At 63.1% G+C, this 22,326-nt stretch overlaps 3 protein-coding genes across 7 annotated transcripts; 1 reads left to right on the top strand and 2 right to left on the bottom strand.

Moving 5' to 3' along the window:
- The first annotated feature begins 360 nt into the window (after positions 1 to 360).
- RAX2 (retina and anterior neural fold homeobox 2) lies at positions 361 to 11,411 on the top strand. 2 transcript variants are annotated; one of them, XM_085562690.1, is made up of 4 exons: positions 361 to 3,614; positions 4,951 to 4,977; positions 7,915 to 8,165; positions 9,917 to 11,411. In XM_085562690.1, the coding sequence occupies exons 3-4, from the start codon at positions 7,923 to 7,925 to the stop codon at positions 10,358 to 10,360; spliced, it is 687 nt and encodes a 228-aa protein (XP_085418816.1). In that variant the 5' UTR covers positions 361 to 3,614; positions 4,951 to 4,977; positions 7,915 to 7,922; the 3' UTR covers positions 10,361 to 11,411. The 2 variants fall into 2 exon arrangements, with proteins under 2 accessions (XP_085418816.1, XP_021383968.3); XM_021528293.3 differs by lacking the exons at positions 361 to 3,614; positions 4,951 to 4,977 and having other exon boundaries at positions 6,473 to 8,165.
- Positions 11,412 to 12,523: 1,112 nt separating this feature from the next.
- On the bottom strand, positions 12,524 to 20,122 carry LOC110469493 (mucosa-associated lymphoid tissue lymphoma translocation protein 1). Of its 4 annotated transcripts, none has more exons than XM_021528270.4 (17): positions 19,837 to 20,122; positions 19,013 to 19,154; positions 18,309 to 18,475; positions 17,697 to 17,827; positions 17,432 to 17,585; positions 16,915 to 17,093; positions 16,708 to 16,804; positions 16,504 to 16,551; positions 16,374 to 16,409; positions 15,791 to 15,994; positions 15,465 to 15,642; positions 15,102 to 15,176; positions 14,546 to 14,673; positions 14,332 to 14,478; positions 13,917 to 14,074; positions 13,693 to 13,827; positions 12,524 to 13,603 (listed from the first exon to the last, which is right to left on the bottom strand). In XM_021528270.4, the coding sequence occupies exons 2-17, from the start codon at positions 19,147 to 19,149 to the stop codon at positions 13,349 to 13,351; spliced, it is 2,229 nt and encodes a 742-aa protein (XP_021383945.2). In that variant the 5' UTR covers positions 19,150 to 19,154; positions 19,837 to 20,122; the 3' UTR covers positions 12,524 to 13,348. The 4 variants fall into 4 exon arrangements, with proteins under 4 accessions (XP_021383945.2, XP_085418798.1, XP_085418796.1 ...); XM_085562672.1 differs by having other exon boundaries at positions 13,202 to 13,603; positions 15,465 to 15,645; positions 19,837 to 19,978; XM_085562670.1 differs by lacking the exons at positions 19,013 to 19,154; positions 19,837 to 20,122 and having other exon boundaries at positions 13,202 to 13,603; positions 15,465 to 15,645; positions 18,309 to 18,834.
- Positions 20,123 to 20,843: 721 nt separating this feature from the next.
- On the bottom strand, positions 20,844 to 22,300 carry MRPL54 (mitochondrial ribosomal protein L54). Its single transcript, XM_021528294.3, has 3 exons — positions 22,209 to 22,300; positions 21,336 to 21,492; positions 20,844 to 21,091 (listed from the first exon to the last, which is right to left on the bottom strand). The coding sequence occupies exons 1-3, from the start codon at positions 22,282 to 22,284 to the stop codon at positions 20,959 to 20,961; spliced, it is 366 nt and encodes a 121-aa protein (XP_021383969.1). The 5' UTR covers positions 22,285 to 22,300; the 3' UTR covers positions 20,844 to 20,958.
- Positions 22,301 to 22,326: the final 26 nt, after the last annotated feature.

The following is a 22,326-nucleotide window of genomic DNA, read 5'->3' as shown; positions in this document are numbered from 1 at the left end:
GGGCATCCCCTTGGCTGGGCCAGGGTGCCCGGCTGCCTCTTGCCCCGCCGGGGACTCTGTCCTGGGCGCTCGGCAGCAGCGCTGGCTTAAATGCTGCCGCGCCGGAAGGCCGGGGGCTGCTGAGATCACTAATACCTGCCTATTTTAGCGAGGTCTAATCTTCCTGAGTCGCCTGTCCCCGAGGACTAAGCTCGCTGAACCCGTGTAAAATGTACGGCCAGCGCTGGCCCCAGCGGCGCCTCCCGCCGGAGCCGGAGCCGGAGCCGCCGGGAATCACGCTGCGTGTGCATGAAAGGAAGGACGCGCTGAGCTGCCTCCATCCTGCCCACGCCGCTGCCATCTGCTCCGGAAAGGCTGCGGGGCCGGCCCTGCCCGGGCTGCCCACGGCCGCGGGTGGGCTGGGAGCTGTGTCACAGGGCTCAGCCGCCGCTGGGGAGCTGAGCACACGGAGCAGGGAGGTCCCTGGATGCACGAGGTGCCCAGTTCCCCCTGGAACCCCTCCGGGTACCAGGCCGGAGGCTGCTGGCTGCCGGAGCATCCCAGGGAGCGTGAGACACGCAGGGCCCGACACCGGGGAGCCTCGGGATGTTTGGTGGCCCCACTGTCCCTGCTGACTTCATCATCCCTGCTGTCTCTGCCATCACCCTCATCCCCGTTCACCAGCTTTTCTTCAGAATTTAGGAAATGTCTCTTGAGGCGCAATCCCCACCTGTGGGATGGGACCGCCTGCGCCACGCCAGTCCCTCTCCAGGATGCTGACAGGGTGTCAGCAGCTGTGGCACCCAGCACAACGCCGATCGCACCGCACGTCGCCACCAAGTGCCAGCTGCTGGGATGGTGGCACTGAGGTCCCCAACGAGCTCTGCCACCGCCACCTCAGTCCTCCATCCCCGCTCCACATCAGGGTCCCATCCTGCTCCGATGGGCAGCCCTCCCCCAGTGCTCCCAGTGGGGCTGCATGGGGACTCCCAGCGCCAGCTGGGATTCGGGTCAGGACCCTCCGCCAGGTCTCCTTGGCTAATCGTCCTGCCCCCCCGCCCTCCCCGTGCTGCCACCTGCCTCCCGCTCAGCACCCTTTTGGGTCACCCCTGCTGCCTCCCCGCCTGCCAAAGGCCTCTTAATGAACTAAAAAAGTGATAAATCCCGGCCGAGCTGGTCACGTGAGGCCGGTGGCCCCCGGCCGCCCCCCGGCCGCCCCCGGCCCCACCGCCCCGGTAAGCTGACGCAGCGTCTCTAAGCGTTAGCAGCTTTGCGCGCTAATAGGATTAGGGAGGTTTAAAACTGTCATTTGAGTGAACTAAACCCCCTGATACTCTGCATTGCACCTTCTTAACCAATTTGCCTTCAATTAGGGTAATTGGGAAACTAGCAAAGAAGTATAGCATTAATATTTTAAAGTGATGAAGCGATTATGGGCCTTGGACGAGGAAGCAAATCAATTTGCTATCTGCTCCTAAAAGGCAATTATAATCATTTGGCAAATCGGCCTGCTGCCTCCCCCCGGGCGAGGCAACACCTTGTGGCAGCCGCGGGGCCGGCACACAGCGCCGGGGCCGGGCAGCTGGGCAGCCCCCGCCCCCAAACCCGGCACCCTGGGGACCTCCCTGCACCCCCGGGCCAGTGGGGCACCCCGGGGACACCTGCCGAGGGCCAACAGTGCGGGGCACACGGCTCCCGCGCTCGTCAAGTGGCCAGCATGGGCATCCGGGCGAGTGGGGTCCAGTTTGTCCCCCTGCCCCACACATGGGACCTGCCCCACACATGGCCCCTGCCCGGGGATGTCCCCAGCCCCTCCGCAGGCAGCAGCTCCCTGCTCTCCCCTGCACTCTTGCAGCGCTGCATGGCACGGGGCTGTCACCCCTCCCCAGGGGCTGCCTGTGCAGCTCATGCCATCCCTGGGGCGTGGACTTTCTGTCCCCAGGGCAGTGAGCACGGCACCCCAGCCTGTCCCCTGGGGTGGTGGCACACTGTCCCCAGGGTAGTGGCATGCCCTCCCCAAGACAACATCACACAGTCCCCAAAGAAGTGTGAGACAGGGCAGGTGAAGCATCACCAGTAGGGGACAACGGGATGGCCTCGGGGCCCACACCAGGACACAGAGCGGGCTGCGGGGTCTCGCCACCAGCAGCTCTGGTGGGGAGGGCACAGACCCGCTCAGGGGCCAGCAGCCACCTGGCACAGGGTGCTGGGATCCAAAACCCCCGCAGTGACATTTGCCATCTGAAAGGGGAAGCGTGGTAAGGAGGGGAAGGGAGTGGGAGGAAGCCTAGACAGGCCCGGGGGTGGCAGCGGTTGCAGGTGGCAGGAAGATGGTTTTGGGAGAAAGTAAAAGTGAGCAAAGAAAGAAAAGGGCAAAATCCACCCCACATGATGGGGGCTGTAGGCAGCACCAAGCACATCCCCCAGCACAGCCCAGGAGCTCCACCATGATGTTTCCATCATTCTTTGGGGCCCAGGAGCAGCAGTGGGAGTGGGGAGAAGAATGGTAGACCTGCCCCTCAGCCTGGCTGCCTTTGTCCCACGCCCCCTTAGGCCAGGACCCATGGGCACCCCCAGGGATTGTCCCCACAGCTGGATCCCACAGCTGGTCCCCACAGGGTGTTCCCATGCCTGGCCCTAGTGCTCAGTCCATGACTCTTCCCCATGCCTGGTCTCCATGGTCACTGCCCCATGGCGGCTCCCCCCACTTGGCCCTCCTGCCTGGTCCCCTGCTCTGGTCCCCGTGAGTGTTCCCTGCCTGGTCTTCATACCAGGTTCCCAAGGCTGTTCAGGGGGGCTGGTCTCTATGGCTGGTCCCTACACCTGGGCCCACAGCCAGACCCCAGAGCAGGTCCCCAGACCGTGTCCTCACCCTGGGTCCTCACAGCTGGACGCCATGCCTGGTCCCCATCCCTGTCCCCACACCTGTCCCATCTCTGCTCCCCGCATGGGCAGGGCTCTGCAGGCAGCATCACTGGGAGCCATCAGGCCACCCACACTGTCACAGGGCCACCCCCAGGCTCGCCATCCCTGTCCAGGGGGGACAACACCCATCACTGCAGCATCCCCATCCCACCGAGGTTGGGGCATCTGCCCCGGACCCCATCCCTGGGGCAGAGGCTCCGCAGCCCAAGGAAATCCTGCCCCCTCCCCCCCTCCCCCTCCATCCTTTCTTCTCCGCTCCCCCTGTTTCTAATTCTTTCTCCTCGCCCGTAATGAGGGGATTACACGGCAAACTCCAGCAGGACGCCTTTGTGGGGAGACAATCCGAGTGGGGAAGGCAGTTCGGGGCTTTGTCCGCCGCTGCCCCCCCGGACCCGTGCTGGGGGGACATTTAGAGCAATTACTTGTCCAGAAAGTAACTGTCAATCATTCTTAAAGGGGAAGGCCTCCAATTAATAACCTCGTCTTAATCCTTTGGACTCATTTCCAATCTGCGGTGCCTTGGTGACATCTGCAACACTAAATAAAGATTCTCCCGAGCCTTAGCACGGCGGTTCTGTGACAAATAAGAAGACTAGAGGCAACTTTGGCTGCCAAAGCTGCGAGATTGGTGAGGTTGAGCCGCTTGTTTGGTTCCCGGGAGGGACCAGCAAAGTTAAATACTCCTGGAAAAGCCGAGTTGGGCCCAGCAGGTAACGCCGTTTTTTTCCAATTCGGGACAAAGCGCCGAGGGAAGATACTGAGACGGGGAGTGGGTGTCCCCAGGGTGTGCCCGGGGCTGGTGTTGGGGACGGGGCTGGCGCCATTCCCTGGGGACTCAGGAGCGGCTGTGGGTGCCCGCCAGTGTCACTCGCCCTGAATCACACAGAGCCAGGGGCAGGAGCCACCCATGCTCCAAGCACCCATCCCAGGCGGCTTGAGCCCAGGGAGCCAAATTATGGTGCCCAGATGGGCTTCCAAAGGCAAAGAATGGGGTCCCAGTGGAAGGTGGGGCTGTCCCTGGACTGTCTCTTCCACATCCCCTGCTGACGGGGCAGGCCACCTGTCCTCACTGATGTTCTGCTGCTTTGCAGGGCTCAGGAAGTGAGGGGTTTTTACCCACTTTGACCAGGGCTCAATGTCATTTCTGTTGCTTTTTTGGGTGTCTTTACCAGCAGCTGTTCCCTCCCCCCGAGCTACCATCCCCTGCGGGAAAACCATGGGCTGGAGCATCGAGGAGAGGGAGGGAAGAACTCTCTTGAGGTGTTGGGTGCTTATGGTTCCCAGCACAGTTTTGCCGTTTAAGGGCTTAAACCTGAAAATTGCTGCTAGCATGACAGTGGCTGCAGGCAGATGTCCTTCAGGAGCTGGAGTTCAGCCGTGTCCCCATCCCCAGTCAGCATGGCCTGTTTCCAATCAGGATTCCCAAAACACTGGTGGCAAAAGCTTGGGAGTCCTGAGGCCAGTCCCTGGAGGATGGGGAAAACGGGGTGGTTGGTTGGTGCTGATGTCCCCCCAGCCTGATCTGTAATGCCCCTGTTCCCCACTCAGGGACATTCTGTGCCCCAGCCAGGCCGAGGCAGGCTGGGGTGGGGTCCGGGGTGCTGCCCTGCTGCTGGGTCGCTGCTGCTCCGGGGTTCTGCTGTTCTTGGCTCATCTGTGCTCCCAGGTCGGGGTTGGCTGCTCCCTGAGAAGTTTTTGCCTCCTTTGCTTTCTGGTGGTGTCAGGGGGTGAACCATGGGGCTCCGTCTCTGCACCTTAGCCTTGCTCCCCCACCATTGCCCCTCTTCTTCCCCAGCTTGCCCCGTCTTATCCCCAGCCCCCCCCGCCTCTCTCGCTCATTCCTCCAGTGCCCATCTCACCCATTCCCATGGCTCCAGCTCCTTCCAGCTCCCCCCCAGCTCTGGCTCCCCGCCACCGCTCCATGGGACCGTGGGACATGGCTGGGCAGGGAGATGGAGATCCTGATGGGGTGCTGGGTCCCTTCGGGGGGTCGTGCCCCAGGAGGATGCTCTAGGTGCTCAGCCCCCCTCTCTCCTCTCCTTGCAGGTGTGGAGCTGCGCAAATGAGAAGCAGGTAAGTGAGAGGAGGATGGCAGTGGGGGACCCCATGGCCTCCCTGTGTCCCCAACCCCAGAACATGCTGTGATGCTCACACAGTGACCACAGGGCCCCTGCTGCCCACAGCCCACCTGCCACTGCTGCCTTGGGCACCCCAGGGTGCAGCACCCAAGACCTCTGCCCTGACCTGTGGCTCCCCTGAGGCACCCTGAGACTGCTGGGCTGGACCCAGAGCCCTTGGGGCTACAGACACCCCGCAAGGGCTGTGGGCATCGGGGGGCATGCAGCTCCCAAAGGCACACACCCCATGCTGCACTCGCTGCACACACAGCACCACGTGTGCACAGCCCCTCTGGGAGTACAGCACCCACTGGGTGTGCAACACACCCTGCACACTCTGCAGGCACTGCAGACACTGCACACGCTGCACACACAGCCCTTGGCATGCACTGATTGCGCTGGACACACTGCCCACAGCGCATGCTTGGAGCACACCACAGCAGCACCAGGCACACGCTGCTCGTGTTGGCTGCACTGCACAGACACAGCACACGCCAGGCAGGCCCTGCACATTGTCACACACGTGCACACGCTGCATGTGCTGCACTGCACATTGTCACACACGTGCACACGCTGCATGTGCTGCACTGCATGGTGTGTGCCACAGGCTCTGCACGAGCCTTTGCTGCCTGGGCCATGTGCACTGCACACGCTGCACACACTGCTCACACTGCTCACACTGCACACACTGCACACACTGCTCACACTGCACACACTGCACACACCACTCACACTGTACACACTGCTCACACTGCACACCCTGCACACGCTGCACACACTGCTCACACTGCTCACACTGCACACCCTGCACACACCACTCACACTATACACACTATACACACTGCACACACCTGCACACCCTGCACACACTGCTCACACTGCTCACACTGCTCACCCTGCACACCCTGCACACCCTGCACACACTGCTCACCCTGCACACCCTGCACACCCTGCACACCCTGCACACACTGCACACAATGGGTGCCCACAGCTCCTGTGCCCACAGGCTGTGCATGTCCCCCACACACTGTGCTCCCTGCACACCCACGGCACCATGCACGCCCTGCACGAGCGCTGTGCACACACATTGTGCCCTGCATGCAGCAGTGCAGACACTGCACAGTGAGCCCTGTGTGCATGGTGCTCAGGCACTGCTCCCGTGTGGCACAAACCACCCCGCACACCCCATCCCCGCACACCCCATCCCTGCACACCCCCATCCCTGCACACCCCATCCCCGCACACCCCATCCCCGCACACCCCATCCCTGCACACCCCATCCCCACACACCCCCATCCCTGCACACCCCATCCCCGCACACCCCATCCCCGCACACCCCATCCCCGCACACCCCATCCCTGCACACCCCATCCCCACACACCCCCATCCCTGCACACCCCCATCCCTGCACACCCCATCCCTGATCCCTGCACACCCCATCCCTGCACACCCCATCCCCACACACCCCCATCCCTGCACACCCCATCCCTGCACACCCCATCCCTGCACACCCCATCCCCACACACCCCCATCCCCACACACCCCCATCCCTGCACATGCACATGCTCTGCACCTTCTGCCGCATGCCCAGCCCACCACACGTTCCCCCCACACTCCTGTGCCTCACTGGGAGCCCCCCTGAGCCCCCCTGAGCCCCTGCCCGGGTACGGGCACGGCCGCCCCAGGCACACAGCACCCCCACACAGACACCCCTGTGTGTGCAGCCTGGGCAACCCCCAACACCCAGCCCCTGCTCGCTGCCCTCTAGGACCCCCATTCACCCTCCCCCAGCATGAGCCCACTCTCCTCTTCCCTCCCCACTCCCACTGAGGCATTAGGTGAGTCTTTGCTGGCGGGTCTGGGCAATGCAGTGCTTTCCCCTTGCCCCAGGATAACATTTTTCTGCCCCATTTCCATGTCTGCTGACATCCTCCTGGTGGAAAGAGACCCTTAATCCCCTGCAAATACTGCAGGAAGATTTCAGATGCCGGATAAAAAGCTTAAAGATGAAACGTTGTGAGGGTTGAAAATGCTTATAAGCATCACCAAAACAGTTATTAGCTGGGGGACAGTGCCGGGTCACTCCTGCCCAGCCTGGGGACTGACACTGGGTCCTCCAGGGTTCCAGGCCAGCCTTCACCACAGAAGAGGCTGGGCAAGAGGAGCTGGGGAGGAAGGAGGGAATTAACCCAGCTGTCCCCTCCAGGCCAGGGCAGAGAGAGATCAGATTGGCTCTCTGTGATGGCACTTTCATAAAATCCTCCATTTTAGAGGAACTCTGACTTTTAGCACCTGTGGGTTCATTGGCCCGGTGGCATCTGACAGCAGAGCCAAGTGTGAGGAATCCCTTGGATTCTGGGTCAGTCCCCAGGACCCGGGTCAGTCTGCGGGACTGTGGATCAGCCCCAGGACACCACAGCCCCGGGATCCTCTGCTGTGGCAGAGAGGATTATGCCTTTGCATAACCTGGTCCTAGGGCCACGCTACCTTCCCATCCCTCCTTTTACCTGTGCATCCATCCCTGGGCTGGGGACACGTGTGGTGCCCAAAGCCCCCGTGCCCCTGTAACTCTGCAGTGCCCAAATCCCCTGTGCCCCTCTAACTCTGGGGGGCCCAAAGCCCCTGTGCCCCTCTAACTCTGCGGGGCCCAAAGCCCCTGTGCCCCTCTAACTCTGCAGGGCCCAAAGCTCCTGTGCCACTCTAACTCTGCAGTGCCCAAATCCCCTGTGCCCCTCTAACTCTGCAGCGCCCAAATCCCCTGTGCCACTCTAACTCTGCGGGGCCCAAAGCCCCTGTGCCCCTCTAACTCTGCGGGGCCCAAATCCCCTGTGCCCCTCTAACTCTGCAGTGCCCAAAGCCCCCGTGCCCCTCTAACTCTGCGGTGCCCCTTCAGGTGCCACCATGTTCCTGAATAAGTGCGAGGGGGACCTGGGTGAGCTGCGGAAGCCGGGGGACGGCGAGAGCACCCCGCCGGCCGCCGCCGAGGAGGAGCAGCCCAAGAAGAAGCACCGGCGGAACCGCACCACCTTCACCACGTACCAGCTGCACGAGCTGGAGCGCGCCTTCGAGAAGTCCCACTACCCCGACGTGTACAGCCGCGAGGAGCTGGCCATGAAGGTCAACCTGCCAGAGGTCCGCGTGCAGGTAGGGAGGGCAACGCCTCGGCCCCTGGATCCGTCCCTGAGCGGCGGCAGAGGGACCCCAAGGTGCCGGAGAGCTCTGCTCAGCTCTGAGCTCTAGTGCCAATGCCTCCCTCTGTGCCTCAGTTTCCCCACAGCTTCTGATGGGAGCGGCATCTCTGCAGAGCCAGCTGCTCCCAGCAAAGCCAGGGAAAGGGTTTAATGGCTGAGCCTTGCTCCTCCACGGGGCCCCAGTTTGATGTACAAGGTCTCAGTTGGGCCCATGGGCCAGAGGCTCCGTTAGGGCACAGAGATGGTTTTCAGAAATTTTCCCCCCTTCTGGTGGTGGCTGCTCCCATCCCTCCTGCTGCTCGCGTGGGAAAGTGTGCACAAAGCCTACCTTGGCTGACTGTAGCTCCTTCCAGGATTTTGGGAAAGCACAAGATCCTCTTGGATTTGAGGGTTTTAAGCCTGTTGGAGCAGGGCAGATTGGCAAGGCAGTGGGGCTGGGGAGGCTCATGCAGGGACAGCAGAGCCAGGGAAGAGCCTGGGGTCCCACAAGTCTTCTTCTCACCATGCCTGGACTGATGGGGGGAGATGCAGGAGGCAGAAAGGGTCAGGGAGCTGAAGTAACAAACCCACTGTGAATGAAAGCAGTAACCCCCAAACAAATGCACTGAATTCTCCAGGCCTCAGCCCCAGTGCAGCTTTTTTTGTGGGGGTCCAAACCATAAAAATACCTCTGCTGAGCTCTCTGAGCAACAACCAGTTTCATAGAATCACAGAATCATTCAGGCTGGAAAAGTGCTCTGAGTCCATAGAGTCCAACAGCTCCCACAGCACTGCCAAGGCCACCACCAATCCATGTCCCCAAGTGCAGTGCACATCTACATGTCTTAGAAGTCCCTCCAGGAATGAGGACTCCACCACTGCCCTAGGGAAGAAGTTTCCACTAATCTCCAACCTAACCCTCCCCTGGCACAGCTTGATGCTGTTTCCTCCTCTGCTCTCCCTTCCTCCCTGGGAGCAGAGCATGACCCACCCTGAGGCTGTCCCCTCCTGTCAGGGAGTTGTGCAGAGCCAGAAGGTCCCCCCTGAGTCTCCTCTTCTCCAGGCTGAGCTCTGCAGCTCAGTGTCCACCAACAGCTGTGAGCAGCCCGTGGAACCCTCCCCTTTCCCACCCAGCCATTCATCTTTCTTCCCCTTTGCCTCCTGCAGCAGACCCCCGTGCCCTGTGCTGCTCTGGGAACATGGGGACCAGCACTTTAATGAGCAGTTCCCACAGGGCCAGACGTCCCTGCCGGATCTGGGTCGCCGGTCCCTGTTGTTCCTGCTGGTTTTGGCACAACTGTGGCTGTTTAACTTATAAAAGCTGTGACCAAGGGGCTGGGAAGGTCAGATAACATTGTCCCATGGGCTGCTGGGAGTCTGCAGCGCTGGGGTGCAGCTTCCCATGGAGCAAAAGGGGCTGTGTGCTTAGACCTCTCACTTCCACACCTTGGAGATGTCCCTGGTCTCTGGGGCTTGTAAAGAGGTCTGGCAGAGGTGCTGGGGTTGCAGGAACCCTGTAGGACAGCCCTGGTGGGATGGGGTACCTCATATGGGACACCCCCACCTCGAGTGCTCCCTGTGGGGTGCCCCACATGGGACACTGCAGAATGGGGCACCCTGCATGGGGGCAGAGACATGGGGCACCCTGCATGGGACCCAGCACGTGGGGCACACTGCAGGGGTCCAACTGGGCACAATGAGCTCACCTTGGCTCTCACCTCGCAGGTCTGGTTCCAGAACCGACGAGCCAAGTGGAGGAGGCAGGAGAAGATGGAGGCCAGTTCCATGAAGCTCCACGACACCCCTGTGCTGTCCTTCAACCGGCCCCCCATGACCCCCAACGTGGGGCCCATGAGCAACTCCCTCCCGCTCGACCCATGGCTGACATCCCCCATCTCCAGTGCCACCACGGTCCACAGCATCCCTGGCTTCATGGGAGCCCCCCAGGCCCTGCAGCCCCCCTATGCTGGGCACTCCTTCCTCAACACGCCCCCGCCGATGGCGCAGGGCATGCAGCCCATGGCCCCCGCGCCCTACCAGTGCAGCACCCCCTTTGTGGACAAGTACCCGCTGGAGGAGGTGGACCAGAGGAGCTCCAGCATCGCCTCGCTCCGCATGAAAGCCAAGGAGCACATTCAGACCATTGACAAGACCTGGCAGCCCATTTGATGAACGCTCCCCTCCGAGCTCCCCAGCCGCCGTCCTGGCTCGGCCCCGCGGCGGGCGAGGGGGGACAGCGGGTGCTCAGCAGGACCGAGGCTGGCACCGGGCAGGGATGCTGGGCTGCCTCTTCCCCACACTGACCCAGCACCCGTGGGGTCAGGGGAGCCACTCGCTGTGCTGGCAGGACCCCACGGCTGGGGGAAGCACTCCAGGAGAGCTCCTTTGCCTCTCTGAGGCACCAAGATCAGCTGAGGACCTGGCTGAGACTCAGGCATTCCACTGTGCCACCTGGCTACCCACCACACCCCAGCTGGACACCTCCTTTCTCCACACCCCCTCCCCTTTCCATTATTATTAATTTTTTTTTAATGCTGCAGATTTAAACAAAACTGAACAGAAAGCTCTAGTTTTGTAGGGAGTACTTGGGGGGATGTTTTAGCTGCGTTGGGGCACGCTGCTGTCGTGCCAGGAGATGCGCCGAGAGCACGGGTGTATTGTGAGTAAAGAGATAAGCTGGACGGCTGCTGCATGCTGGAGTCGGGCGCTGCGGGGCCTCGGTCGTGCAGGGTGGCTGCCAAGCCTCTGCCAGAAAGGAGCTTTCCATGGGGGCACAGGAGCACCATCCCTGCCACCCTCCTGCCCTGCTCCCTCGGGATGCTGCGTGCAGGGCTGGGCCAGGTCCAGGCACAGGTGATCTGGGACTGGCTTGTGCTGCTCCGTGGCCTCAACAGCTTGTCACAGGTCCCTTGGGGGCTGTGCCCACTGCCCCCCGCCTTACCACCCCCAGAGGCACCAGTGGCAGAGGGCTGCTGGAATTGTGCTGATGGGAGGATGGGTAGCAGTGGGACCCCCGAGGGCCCATGGTGAGAGGAGGCAGCCAGTTGTGAGCCCTGGGGTCACCACAACAGGGTTCTTGGAGCACACCACACCTGGCTTACCCCTTGCCAGTGTTCCTTGCTGGGTGGGAGCTGGGGTGGTGTCAAGGTGCCATGTCCTCAAGGTGTCTTTGCAGCTCTGTCCCATCTGCCCACCCGCTGGAGCTCAGGGCACAGCCAGGGGCACCAGCACCCTCACCATGGCAAAGGCCAGCAGAGCCCCAGCACACAGCTGAGTCCGCAGTGGATTTAAGGGGCTTAAACACAGCTGGGACGACAAGACAGGGGGGCTTATCCCTGGGTGAGTGGGTGCCCCGGGTCCCTGGGATGCCCTGAAATGTCCTAGGTTCCTGGGGAGCCCCAGTCCCTGGAGGAGCCAGACGAGGGACAACCCGCCCCCCACCAAAACTTTTCAAGGTTTTCCCCAGAAAATCTTCCCACTCCGGACCTGACAAGAGCCGCCAGCCGGGGCTGTGCTGGGGCAGCCCCATCCCCACCGCGTCCCCCGGCCCAGACCCTGCTCAGTGCCAGCGCCGCCGCCTGCAGCCCCCCCAGCCGGGGTCTGACCCGCTCCAAACCCCCCGGGCCGGACTTTGACGTCTCCAGAGCCGCGGGGTCGGGCGGGTCTGGCCGGGATGCCAGGGGGCCAGGCGAGGCACTGACCCCGGCGAGACCCTTCTCCTTGTGCCCCGTCCCCCGGCTGCTGCTGCTCCTCCGTTTCGTTAGCGACAATTAAACCTCTAACAAGCCATTAAACGCATAATCGATGCTCCCCGGCTCCCCGGCCCGCCTAATGGGGTGAAGCGCCCCGGCCGAGGCGCGCTCCGGCCGGCAGATAATGAAGGCAGGGCTGCGGAAGTAATGGGGTTTGATCCGGGGGACGGGACGCGCTCAATGGGGCTGCGCTTTTCACATGACATAATTGCCGAGGCTGGCGCCAGCCCGGGCGCCCCTCGCCTCCCGAGCGCCGACAAAGCGCGGCCGGCGCGGGAGCGGCCGCGCCCGGCCCGTTTGATCCCGGACTAATTGGGGCGCGGGTGCTCCCGGGCCGCGCCGAGGGGCCCCGCGGGGAGGATGCGCCGCCCCGGCCCCTTGGCGCTGGGGCTTGTGTCAATTATGGAATTGAGCTGTTTTCCTTGGGGTGGCACGGGGAATGTCGGGGTACCCGCGCTGGGTACCCCTCTTCCCTCCCGTGGGTGCGCCCGGTTCAGTGCCGCACCTCCTGCAGGGGCGGGCAAGATTTCTGGCCCCGAAAATGTCATGTAAACGCAGGGAGGGCACAGAAGCGCCGATCTGCCTGGCCGGACCACTTTATTGGTGCTTTCCTCGGTGGATACCCACTGGAGCCTGCCCCAGCATGTGGGAGTTTGTGTGGGAAAAATTCAAGCAAAAAGGCAATTTTTCCCCGCTTAGATCCCAATCCTGTCCTGAAATCGCTCACTGCCCAGCTGGGGCTGGTTGCTGGGGCTGTACTGTGAGCAGTGGGTGCTGCTGGGAGCGCTGGGGGTACCAGGGGATGCTCCCACCCCCTCGTGGCCGAGCAGGAGCCCTCCCGCTCCCACCCCCTGTAATCTCCTCCCGCAGGATTTGCCCCCTAAGCTGCTTATTTCTCTCTGTTTCTCCCAGGCCTGAACGAACCTAGCCCTGCCCAGGCACGACGCCTCGAGCCTGCTGAGCCGTGGTCTCCGGGCACTCTGCCCCTGGCACTGCCTGGTGGTGGCCTGGCATGTGGGGCTGGCACTGCCCAGGGACATGAGGGTGGCACTGCCATGCCAGGGATGTGGGACTGGCACTGCTCAGGGATGTGGGGGTGGCACTGCCATGCCCAGGGATGTGGGACTGGCCCTGCTCAGGGATGTGGGGGTGGCACTGCCATGCCAGGGATGTGGGACTGGCCCTGCTCAGGGATGTGGGGGTGGCACTGCCATGCCCAGGGACGTGTGGCTGGGGCCCACAATCCCAGTCATGCTGTGCTGTGAGACCTGCACCCCTTGGCACAAGCCAGGACGAAGGCCAGCCTCTGTGCATGTCACCTGCACCCCCTCCATCCCCTGGCCTCCCAGCAGGACAGGCGTGGCACCAGGGGACTGCGGTGATGGGGATGGGATCTCCCTGTCCTCTATGGGGTGTGGGAGCTGGGGCCCTCGGGGCTCAGGTTCTCCTCAGGGGTGTTGACCCATGAGCTCTCCCCTACCCCCCAGCTCCCGGGGGCAGAGGGGCAGAGGGGGCTGTGGGCTGGTGACGGGGGGGCTGCCCACTGCAGGTTGAGCTTGGCGATGAGCGGCCGCCCCACGTTCACCCGCTGCCGCTCCTCCACAAAGTCATCCATGCCCTGGTAGCGGTACTGCAGGCACACGGTGAAGGCCAGCTCCTGCTGCAGGAACAGCAGCACCGTGGGCTCCTGTCCTGGCACGGCTGTCACAGCGTGCCCCTGACACCAGCCCCGCTCGCCATGGCTCTTACCCGCAGCTTCTGCAAGCCACAGATCCGGCTGTAGAGGCAGCAGGAGGGGCAGCCGAGGCTCCAGACGGGCGCCAGCGGGCTGCCCAGCTCCTCTGGGCTCTCCTTGTTGGCGCACTTGAGGTCCACATCCAGCTCCTGCCATGACGGCATCCACGTGAAGAGCAGCACGGTTCCCCCCCGTTCCCCAGCGCTGCCCTGGTGGGGGCTTCGGCAGCTGCTCCCACCTCGGGAATATCAGTGAGCCGGGCCTCACACTGGGCGATGTCCTTGGGGGCAGCCACCACACGCGTGTAGATGATCATAATGTTGGAGAACTCGGCAGCGAAGCCCAGCTGGACGGTGACACCGCAGTCAAAGCGGAGGTGCCGGCTCTCCGGCAGGACTGGGGAGGGGACACGGAGCACAGGGCTGGGACCTGCAGGGCCTCAGGGCCAGAGCTGTGCCCACAGGTGGGGTGGCCGCTGGGTCACCCCAGAGCAGGGCTGCCAACTCATTGTTCCTGTCTCCAGGCTGGTGGCTCTGTGCTGGCAGTTTCTCCTCCAGGTGGGAGGAACCCAGCGGATGTTCACAGCCTCTTTCTGCTCCTGGGACTGTCCCCCCCTCTCGATGCCAGCTTGGGACAGGGTGGCCGTGACTCACCATGAGCCTTGGCCCACTGCAGGTTCCTGGCAGAGGACTCATCCTGGCCCGGGGGGCAGATGGGGTCTGTCAGAGCCCGTCTCTCTGAGAGGTTGCTGCGAAGCTCCAGTGCCTGTCGGCCCCGTGTGATCTCCAGAGTGCCCATGTCTGCAGGGGCACAGGGGTTGGCAGGGGCCACCAGGGGGGTCATTGTTCCCCACTGCCCCTCACTCACCCTCAGCCACCTTGTCCAGCAGCACCGTGATCTTCTCATCCTCCAGCAGCCAGCGCTTGAGGAAGGTGACGAAGATGCCGTTGGAGAGCTCACCCTGGCTCAGCTCATAGGCTTCGGCATCCGCACACCTGCGGGGACAGGGCAGTGGTTGGATCTGTCATGGGGTCTGGCACTCCCTGGGAACTGGCCCTCAACAGGGTGACAGCTCTAAGGAAGCCAGAGCTGGGTGCCCAGCACTCTTCCTGTTCTTATCACACCATCTGGCCACTGTGCTGGGCACAGGCGAGAGCATGGCCAGATCCTGAATGCTTAAAGCATCACCAGCCCAATCCCCTGTGCTCTGGAGGAGTCTTGGAGCTTCATGCAGGTGCTTCACAAAGCCAAGCAGTGCCATTGGCACCTCCCTACCCGGTGAGGGACTGCCCAACTTGCCCAACTTGCCCAGCCCCTCCAGCATCAAGGGTGAGGGATGCAGCCGTGGGGGTCTGAGCCCCTGAGCTAGGCAGGGAGACTCAGTCCCACTGCCTGTGCCAGGGGATGGTGGGAGGGGACCCACGTGGCATAGCCAAAGACGATGTTGGCCGTGACCTCCAGCACCCCAACCTGCGGGATGATGTCATCATTGAGGTTCCTGCAAGAGAAGAGAAGCTGGACAGAGTGAGAACCTGTCCCCCCACCAAAACCCACCCCAAAGCACACCAAACCTTGAGGGCTGCTCTGTGCCCCTCTGCCCCCCCATTACAGCATGTGCTAGCTCACAGGGGCAGTGAAGTCTTGGGGCATTTAGACAAAGACAGTGGGTTTAGATGGGACCCTGGGGGTGCCCTGCTACCCGCCCCCAGGAGCCACCACCAACAGCCCCTGTCCTGGCTCTCCCCGAGTGGCAGCTTGTCCCAGGCGGGTGGCAGGGCTGGGTCACCTCTTGCGGCACATGTCAAGCAGGAAGATGTTGAGGCCGGTGCGGCGCTGCTGCATCTCCTGCAGCACCCGCTGCACGCACAGGCAGTGCTCTGACGTGTAGGCGCTGGGCGCATCGATGGGCACCATGAAGCTGTTGCCAAAATTCTCATAGCCGTGGCCAGCATAGTAGAGCAAACCTGCTGGGGGAACGGAGGGCAGGTGAAATGGTGACACCCCCCGACCTGCCAGCACCTGCTTCTTGCCTGGCTGCACCCCAAGACTCCACCAGCATTAGACCACCCAGCTCCCCCCGGGCTGGAGCCACCCTGGCGGGTGCTGTCGCACCATAGACGCCCTTGTCAAGGAGCAGGAGGAACTCATCGACGGCCATCTGCATCTCAGCCTTGCACAGGTCCAGCAGTGACACCACCTTGAAGTTGAGCTGGCAGAGGAGGGCTCCGAGGGCGTGAACATCCATGATGGGCGCCTGCAGCTGCTTGTGGTGCAGGTAGTGCATGTTGCCGATCAGCAGCGCCACTTTGTCCGTGGCTGCAGGGACAGGAGAGGGAGGTGCTGTTACAGAGTGGGACACACCTGCGCTCCATGCTGCCCCCAGCACACAGAGGTCACACCCAGCTCTGGCCAGCATCACGGTCCCTGGGTACCAACATGCCCTATGGCATCCCTGCCTTGCTGATCCCTGAACCCTCAGGTTATGGGTAAGGGTTAGGGTTGGGGATTTGGGTTGAGGGTTAAGCTGCTGATCTGCTCTCCTAATTCGGGTTGGGGCTGGGTCGCTGTTTCACTCTTCCAGTATGCTGCACCCAAAGCATTCCCGGCCAGGTAAAGCCTTATGGGGTGACAATGGTGACACTGGCAACAGACAGAACCCCCCCGGGCCACCAGCCCCTCCTGGGCAGGCTCTTACCATACAGCTGTCCAGGGCTGCCATGCTCTAGGGAGCCTGGGAAGAGAGAAATGCTGCGCCATGGTCCTCCAATGCCAGGGGAGCAGGGCAGGCAGAGCAGCACAGATCTGTCCACTTTGCCCCCACCTACCTCCATCCCCCTCCTGCCAGGAGCCTCCAGAGGTGAAGAGCCGTGGACCTGTGGCAGAGGGGACATCAGGAACCCTATGTTTGGCATCACCTCCCAGCATGGGAGCATGCACAGCTCCCAGCATGCACAAAACTGCACAGCCATGAGGGCTTTATTGGGAACAGAGCAGGTGGGGAGTCACAGAGGTCTGCCAGGGGCCCTCACCAATCTCCACGTCCACCTCCTGGCTCCACACCTCGTGGAAGAGGTTGAACACGTGGCAGGAGTAGCTGCCCCGCTCAGCTGTTGTCACCAGCTTCACCTGCCAGCAGGACAGAGCAGGAGGCTGGGGCAGTGTGCCAGACCACACTGCACTGGGGCACACTGTGCCATGCTATACCATGTTGTGCCATGCCAGAGGTCCCTCCATACCTGAAACTGGGGTGCCTGTGCCCCTTCCACGGGGCGCCGGTTCCTGAACCACTGGTACTGGGGTGGGGGGTTGCCAATGGCTCTGCACTCCAGCGCCAGCGTGTCCCCCTCAGACAGGCGGCACGGCCGCGGCTGCCGCAGGATCTGCAGCCCTGCCATGCTCGGGCAGTAGCCACTGGCTGGGGAAGGGACGGGGTGGCAAATTAGGTACCCAGCCATGGCAGCACTCTGCAGTGCTGCTCCAGGCCCAGGTTCTGCACCCACAGGCCGTGGCACCCATGGATGGCATGAGGCAGCAGGCACGAGAAGGACATAGGACATGTGGCTCCTCTGTGGGCACCATCACCCCAGCAAGCCCAGAGACCTTCACAGTTGAGCCAGGGCCTTACATGGCAAATGATACCACTCAGGACCCATCCCTGTCCTGATGGGGCGAGAGGTGTCCTGCAGGAGATGTCCCAATTAGGTAAGTGGTGCCCAAAGCTGCCAGCCCAGGGACAGAGATCTCAAGACCCACCTGAGCTGGGGCTGCTGCTCTTCTCCACCTGCACCTGAGCCCACCTGGAGAAAGTGAAGGTGGCCCCACAGTTCACCCGGCAGATGTACCACTCAGGCTGGCCCGCAGGAGTGGCTGTGTCGATCACCAGCTCTGGGGATGTGGCTCCAGGCAACTACAAGACAGGAGGAGGCCAAGGAGTAATGTGCTCCCTCTTACCCATGTGGGTCCCTCACCATGGGCAGGGTGTGGGGACCCTGCTCAGCGTGGCACAGCGGGACCTCACCTCCTGCCTCCCACAGAACCACTGGTACGCGAGGCCTGGTGGGCCAGTCGCACAGCAGGTCAGGGACACCTGTGTCCCCTCCACCACCACCTGCGACTCTGGCTGCACCGTGATGCGAATCACATCCTGGACTGTGGGAGAGGAGAAACCAGCCTGGGTTGGCTGAGCTCCCTGTCCTGCACCACCCCATACCATCTAGTCCCATCTATCCTGCCCCACCCTCACCCACCACAGATTTTCCTCTCCCAGCCCAGCCCATCCTATCACATCCCACACCTCTGTCCTATCCCAACCATCTCATCCTACCTTGTCCCATTGGCACATTCAGTGCTATCCCATCTATGCATCTCATCTTGTTTCAGCCTATCCCATCCCACTCTGCTCTGCCCTATCCTATGTTGTCCAAATCTGTCCTGTCCCGTCCACTGAGACCACATCCCACCCTATCTCATCCTCTTGCATACATCCCGCTCCACCCTGCCTGCCCAGCACCTCACTACTAGAGCAAGACCCCAACAGGAATTGCTGATCTTCACCCCCATGCCCATTTCCTCTTGCTGAGCCCCTGCCCGGTGCTCCCCTCCAGCCCCCGGCTCCGCCGCCCGTCCGTACCGGCGGCGCTGAGGACGCGGCAGGCCTGGTGGTGCCCCATGCGCTCCAGGCAGCCCAGCAGGTAGCGCAGGCTGCAGTCGCGCTCGGCCAGGAGCTGCAGCAGGCACTGCGTGGGGCTGCCACGGGGCTCCAGCACCTTCAGCGAGCACATCTCCAGCTCCTCCGCGCTGCAAGCGTCCGCAGCCGTCACAGACACAGCCACGGCCATGGGCACAGCCACAGCACAGCCACAGCCACAGCCACAGCCATGGCCACGGCCACAGCCACAGCCACAGCCACAGCACAGCCACAGCCACGGCCACGGCCACGGCCACGGCCAAAGCCACGGCCACAGCCACAGCCACAGCCAAAGCCACGGCCACGGCCACAGCCACAGCCACAGCACAGCCACAGCCACGGCCACAGCCACGGCCAAAGCCATGGCTACAGCCACAGCCACGGCCACGGCCACAGCCACAGCACAGCCACAGCCACGGCCATGACCATGGCCACAGCCATAGCCACAGCACAACCACAGCCACGGCCACAGCCACAGCACAACCACAGCCACGGCCACAGCCACAGCCACGGCTACAGCCCCTTCTCTCGGGGAGCACGGGAGCCCAGCCTGGGGGAATTGACCCGTCCTCGCTCAGCCCCCGGCAGAGCTGTGCCCGTGGTAACCCGGTCGGGGACAGCCCCCGGCAGGGCTCCGCCAGCCCTACCTGCACCTGAAGCGTTTCTCGGCCCCGGCCAGCTCGGCCAGCTTGCGCCAGCCCCGGCTGGCGTTGTCCAGCAGCTCACACAGCCGGGCCACCACGTCCTCGCCCAGCGAGCCGATGGGCATGCTCCAGTCCCCCATCGCTCCTGGGGACGCCGAGGGGACGGGCTGTCAGTGGGTGGCGGGGTGACAGGCCCCCGTGCCCCACCGGACCCTCTGGCACAGGGTGATTCAGAGGGCAGAACAATGCGATCCCGGTGTCAGGAGCCTGAGGAGGTGCTGGGACCTGGCTGGGCAGCGCTGCTGGATCTGCCCACCGGCAGGAATGACACGCATTGCCATCCTGCGAGCTGGGTGGCACAGGGGACCCCGCTCACCCCCCGCCTTGGACGAGGAGCCAGGGTACTTTAGCCTGGCCCCAGGAAAGGGACCTTCATGGATTGGGGTACACAGAACTAGAAGGAGGGGATAGCCCCCATCACCTTCCCTGTCCTTTCAGGTGACACAGAGAAGGTGGCCTCAGTACCCCTCTCCTTCTGGCAGAGGCCCCAGTGGGGCAGCAGCAGCCCCCTTGCTGTTACCAGGCCTCTGCATGGTGGCTCTGGAGCCACCATGAGGGGCCTACAGGGGGGTCAGCATAAGGTCCATGGGGGTCCTGGGACTGGGACCCAGGTCAGCTTGCCCTGAGTCCTGGGAAAGGTTTGTGTGATACCAACCACCTGGACATGGACAGCTCCCTCCTCCTCTCAGGTGCCTTCCCAACAACCCACCCCAGAAGGGCCCTTGTCTCCAGGACTGAGCTGCCCTGAGCAGCTGGGTGACACTCACCCAAGCAGGGTGCTCCAGGACAGAGGACAGGGACCCAGGTGCTCCGTCTGCTCACCTGCTGCTGGATTCGGGATCTGGACACACTGGGGGTGATGAGGGGAGGGTGAGCTGCAGGCTGGGCAGGGATGGGCACTCACCACAGAGTATGGCCAAGCCCCACCAGCTCTGAAGCTGTGCACTGAGCCCCACACAGAGAAAATGAGGGTTCAGCCCAAAATCTCCCCAAAAATCGCCCCCGCGCAGCAGCACAGCACTTCTGCTTCCCTCCCTCTTCCTTCCTGTTGTGCAGCACGTGGGCGTAGAGCTGTCACAGGGCACGCGGCCCCGGCGTGCCCAGCCAGGCAGAGGCGGCACTGTCCCTTCCTCCCTGCAGGAACCCACAGGCACCTCTTTTCCCCAGAGCCCAACTTGAGCCCAGAAGGAGCTGCAGGGCAGTGAGTCCAAGGTGGAGGTGAGTTGAGGTGACAGAGGCACCTCTCAGCCAGGTGTGCCTAACACAGGCCGAACTGGGGCCAGGGGAGGCTGCTGGGCTTTGCCAGGCTGAAGCTGCCCAAGGAGAAGCAGAGATAAGGCAGTGAGGCCCCATTGCCAAGCCCTGGCATCCCAGCACCACTGCTCCTGCTGCTGGAGGAGCAAAGGAGCGCATGGTGTTGGGGTGGCACTGCAGCAGGCCACCATGTTTCTCCCTCACCTTGCCTGCTGTCCCAACCGCACTGCCAAAGCCTGGCCCCTGTCCTTCCAGCCCCAGGCACAGGCTGCTCAGGCCCCGAGATCCACTGGCCAGGGACGCAGTGACACGGGTGGGTCATTCCCCACCCCACAGCCCCACGGAGCCCTCACCCCAGCTGCCATGGTACAGCTGGTGATGAAGCAGCACCCATGGGCAGTGTGGGCTCTCTCTGTTACCAAAAACCTGAGACTGTGTGGCCTGTGTTGCCTCAGCCCTTGGCATGGAGGGGACCTGCACCGAGCTTGCCAAGGGTCTGTCACAGACTTTATTACAGAAATCAGCCTCACCAGAGATTTATTTCTTATTTACAGCAAAGAGAAGAGACCAAAAGCCAGGGCAGGTTCCAGTGCCACTTGAGCTGGCACACTGGGAAGCCCCAAGCTCAGCAGCACCTACATCTTCTTGCCCTTCTTCAGCTTGTTGCGCTGCCATGTGTTGTACTTCCGCAGGCGCCTCCAGTACTCAAGTGAGTTGGGGTCCAGCTCCTCCAGCTTCTTGGGGGGCCCGAGGTGGATCTTAAAGAGCCTGGGGGTGAATGCAGAGGATGTGAGGCCGCAGGAAGGACAAAGAAACAAGCACGGGATGGAGCAAAGGACATGAGTGACCAGGATGTGCAGATCCCTCACCCCACAGTCCTGACCCTGGGGAAGGTGTCTGCGTTGCAGAGGGGCAGTCTGCCTCCTCGCAGAACACCTCCCTGTCCCTCTTACACAGCTCTGAGCCCCTGGGATGGCACCTCTGGGACAGAGGGGAGCAGGGCAGCACGCACCAGTCGGGGTACTCGGACTCGGGCTTCAGGGCCACCTCCGGACCCTCCTTGAAGTAGTTGACCCCCATGGCGTGGGTGGCGAGCATGGTGGGGTCGGTGCACACCTCCGGCCCCTTCAACACCTCCTTTGGCACACCCTTGCCTTTGGACTTGGCAGCTGTGGGGAGAAGGGCAGGGTGAGGGCAGGGCGAGGGCAGGGTGAGGGACGCAGGCAGGGGAAGGGATGGGGACTCGAGGGCAAGGGCATCGCGGGGCGCTAACAGGGCCGGGCCGGGTGAAAGTGGGGGGCACGAGGAATGGAGCTGGGGCGGCGGCACCACCGGGGAGGGCCCTGGGACCGGGACACGGGCCCGGAGCGTGGGCAGGGCAGGGCCGGTACCAGGGGCGAGAAGCGCAGGACCGGGGCAAGCAGGGACGGAGAGACGGATGGGGGGACGGACGGGGGACACAGGGGCACACACGGGGAACACACGGGGACACACGGGGGACACACGGGGACACACGGGGGGACACACGGGGACACACGGGGGGACACACGGGGGGACACACGGGGGGGACACACGGGGACACACGGGGGGACACACGGGGGGGACACGGGGGACACACGGGGAACACACGGGGACACACGGGGACACACGGGCACACACGGGGAACACACGGGGACACTCGGGGGGACACACGGGGGACACACGGGGACACGGGGGACACTCGGGGACACACGGGGAACACACGGGGACACACGGGGAACACACGGGGACACACGGGGACACTCGGGGACACACGGGGAACACACGGGGGGACACGGGGACACTCGGGGACACACGGGGCCGGGCCGAGCAGCGCGGGCCGGGCCGGTGCCCGTGCGGGCCTCACCGGGTTTCTTGGCGTAGCCGCGGGCCGGGGCGCGCAGCGCGGCCGCCGCCGCCCGCAGCAGCCCCCGGGCGGCCATGGGAGCGGGGCACGGCGGGGCCGGGCGGGGCCGGGCCGCGCC

The sequence above is a fragment of the Lonchura striata genome, chromosome 28 (assembly GCF_050655825.1).
Source record: "Lonchura striata isolate lonStrDom1 chromosome 28, ASM5065582v1, whole genome shotgun sequence".
NCBI classification, from domain to species: domain Eukaryota; kingdom Metazoa; phylum Chordata; class Aves; order Passeriformes; family Estrildidae; genus Lonchura; species Lonchura striata.
The sequence above is the reverse complement of the archived record's forward strand: the minus strand, read 5'-3'. Positions and strand labels throughout refer to the sequence as shown.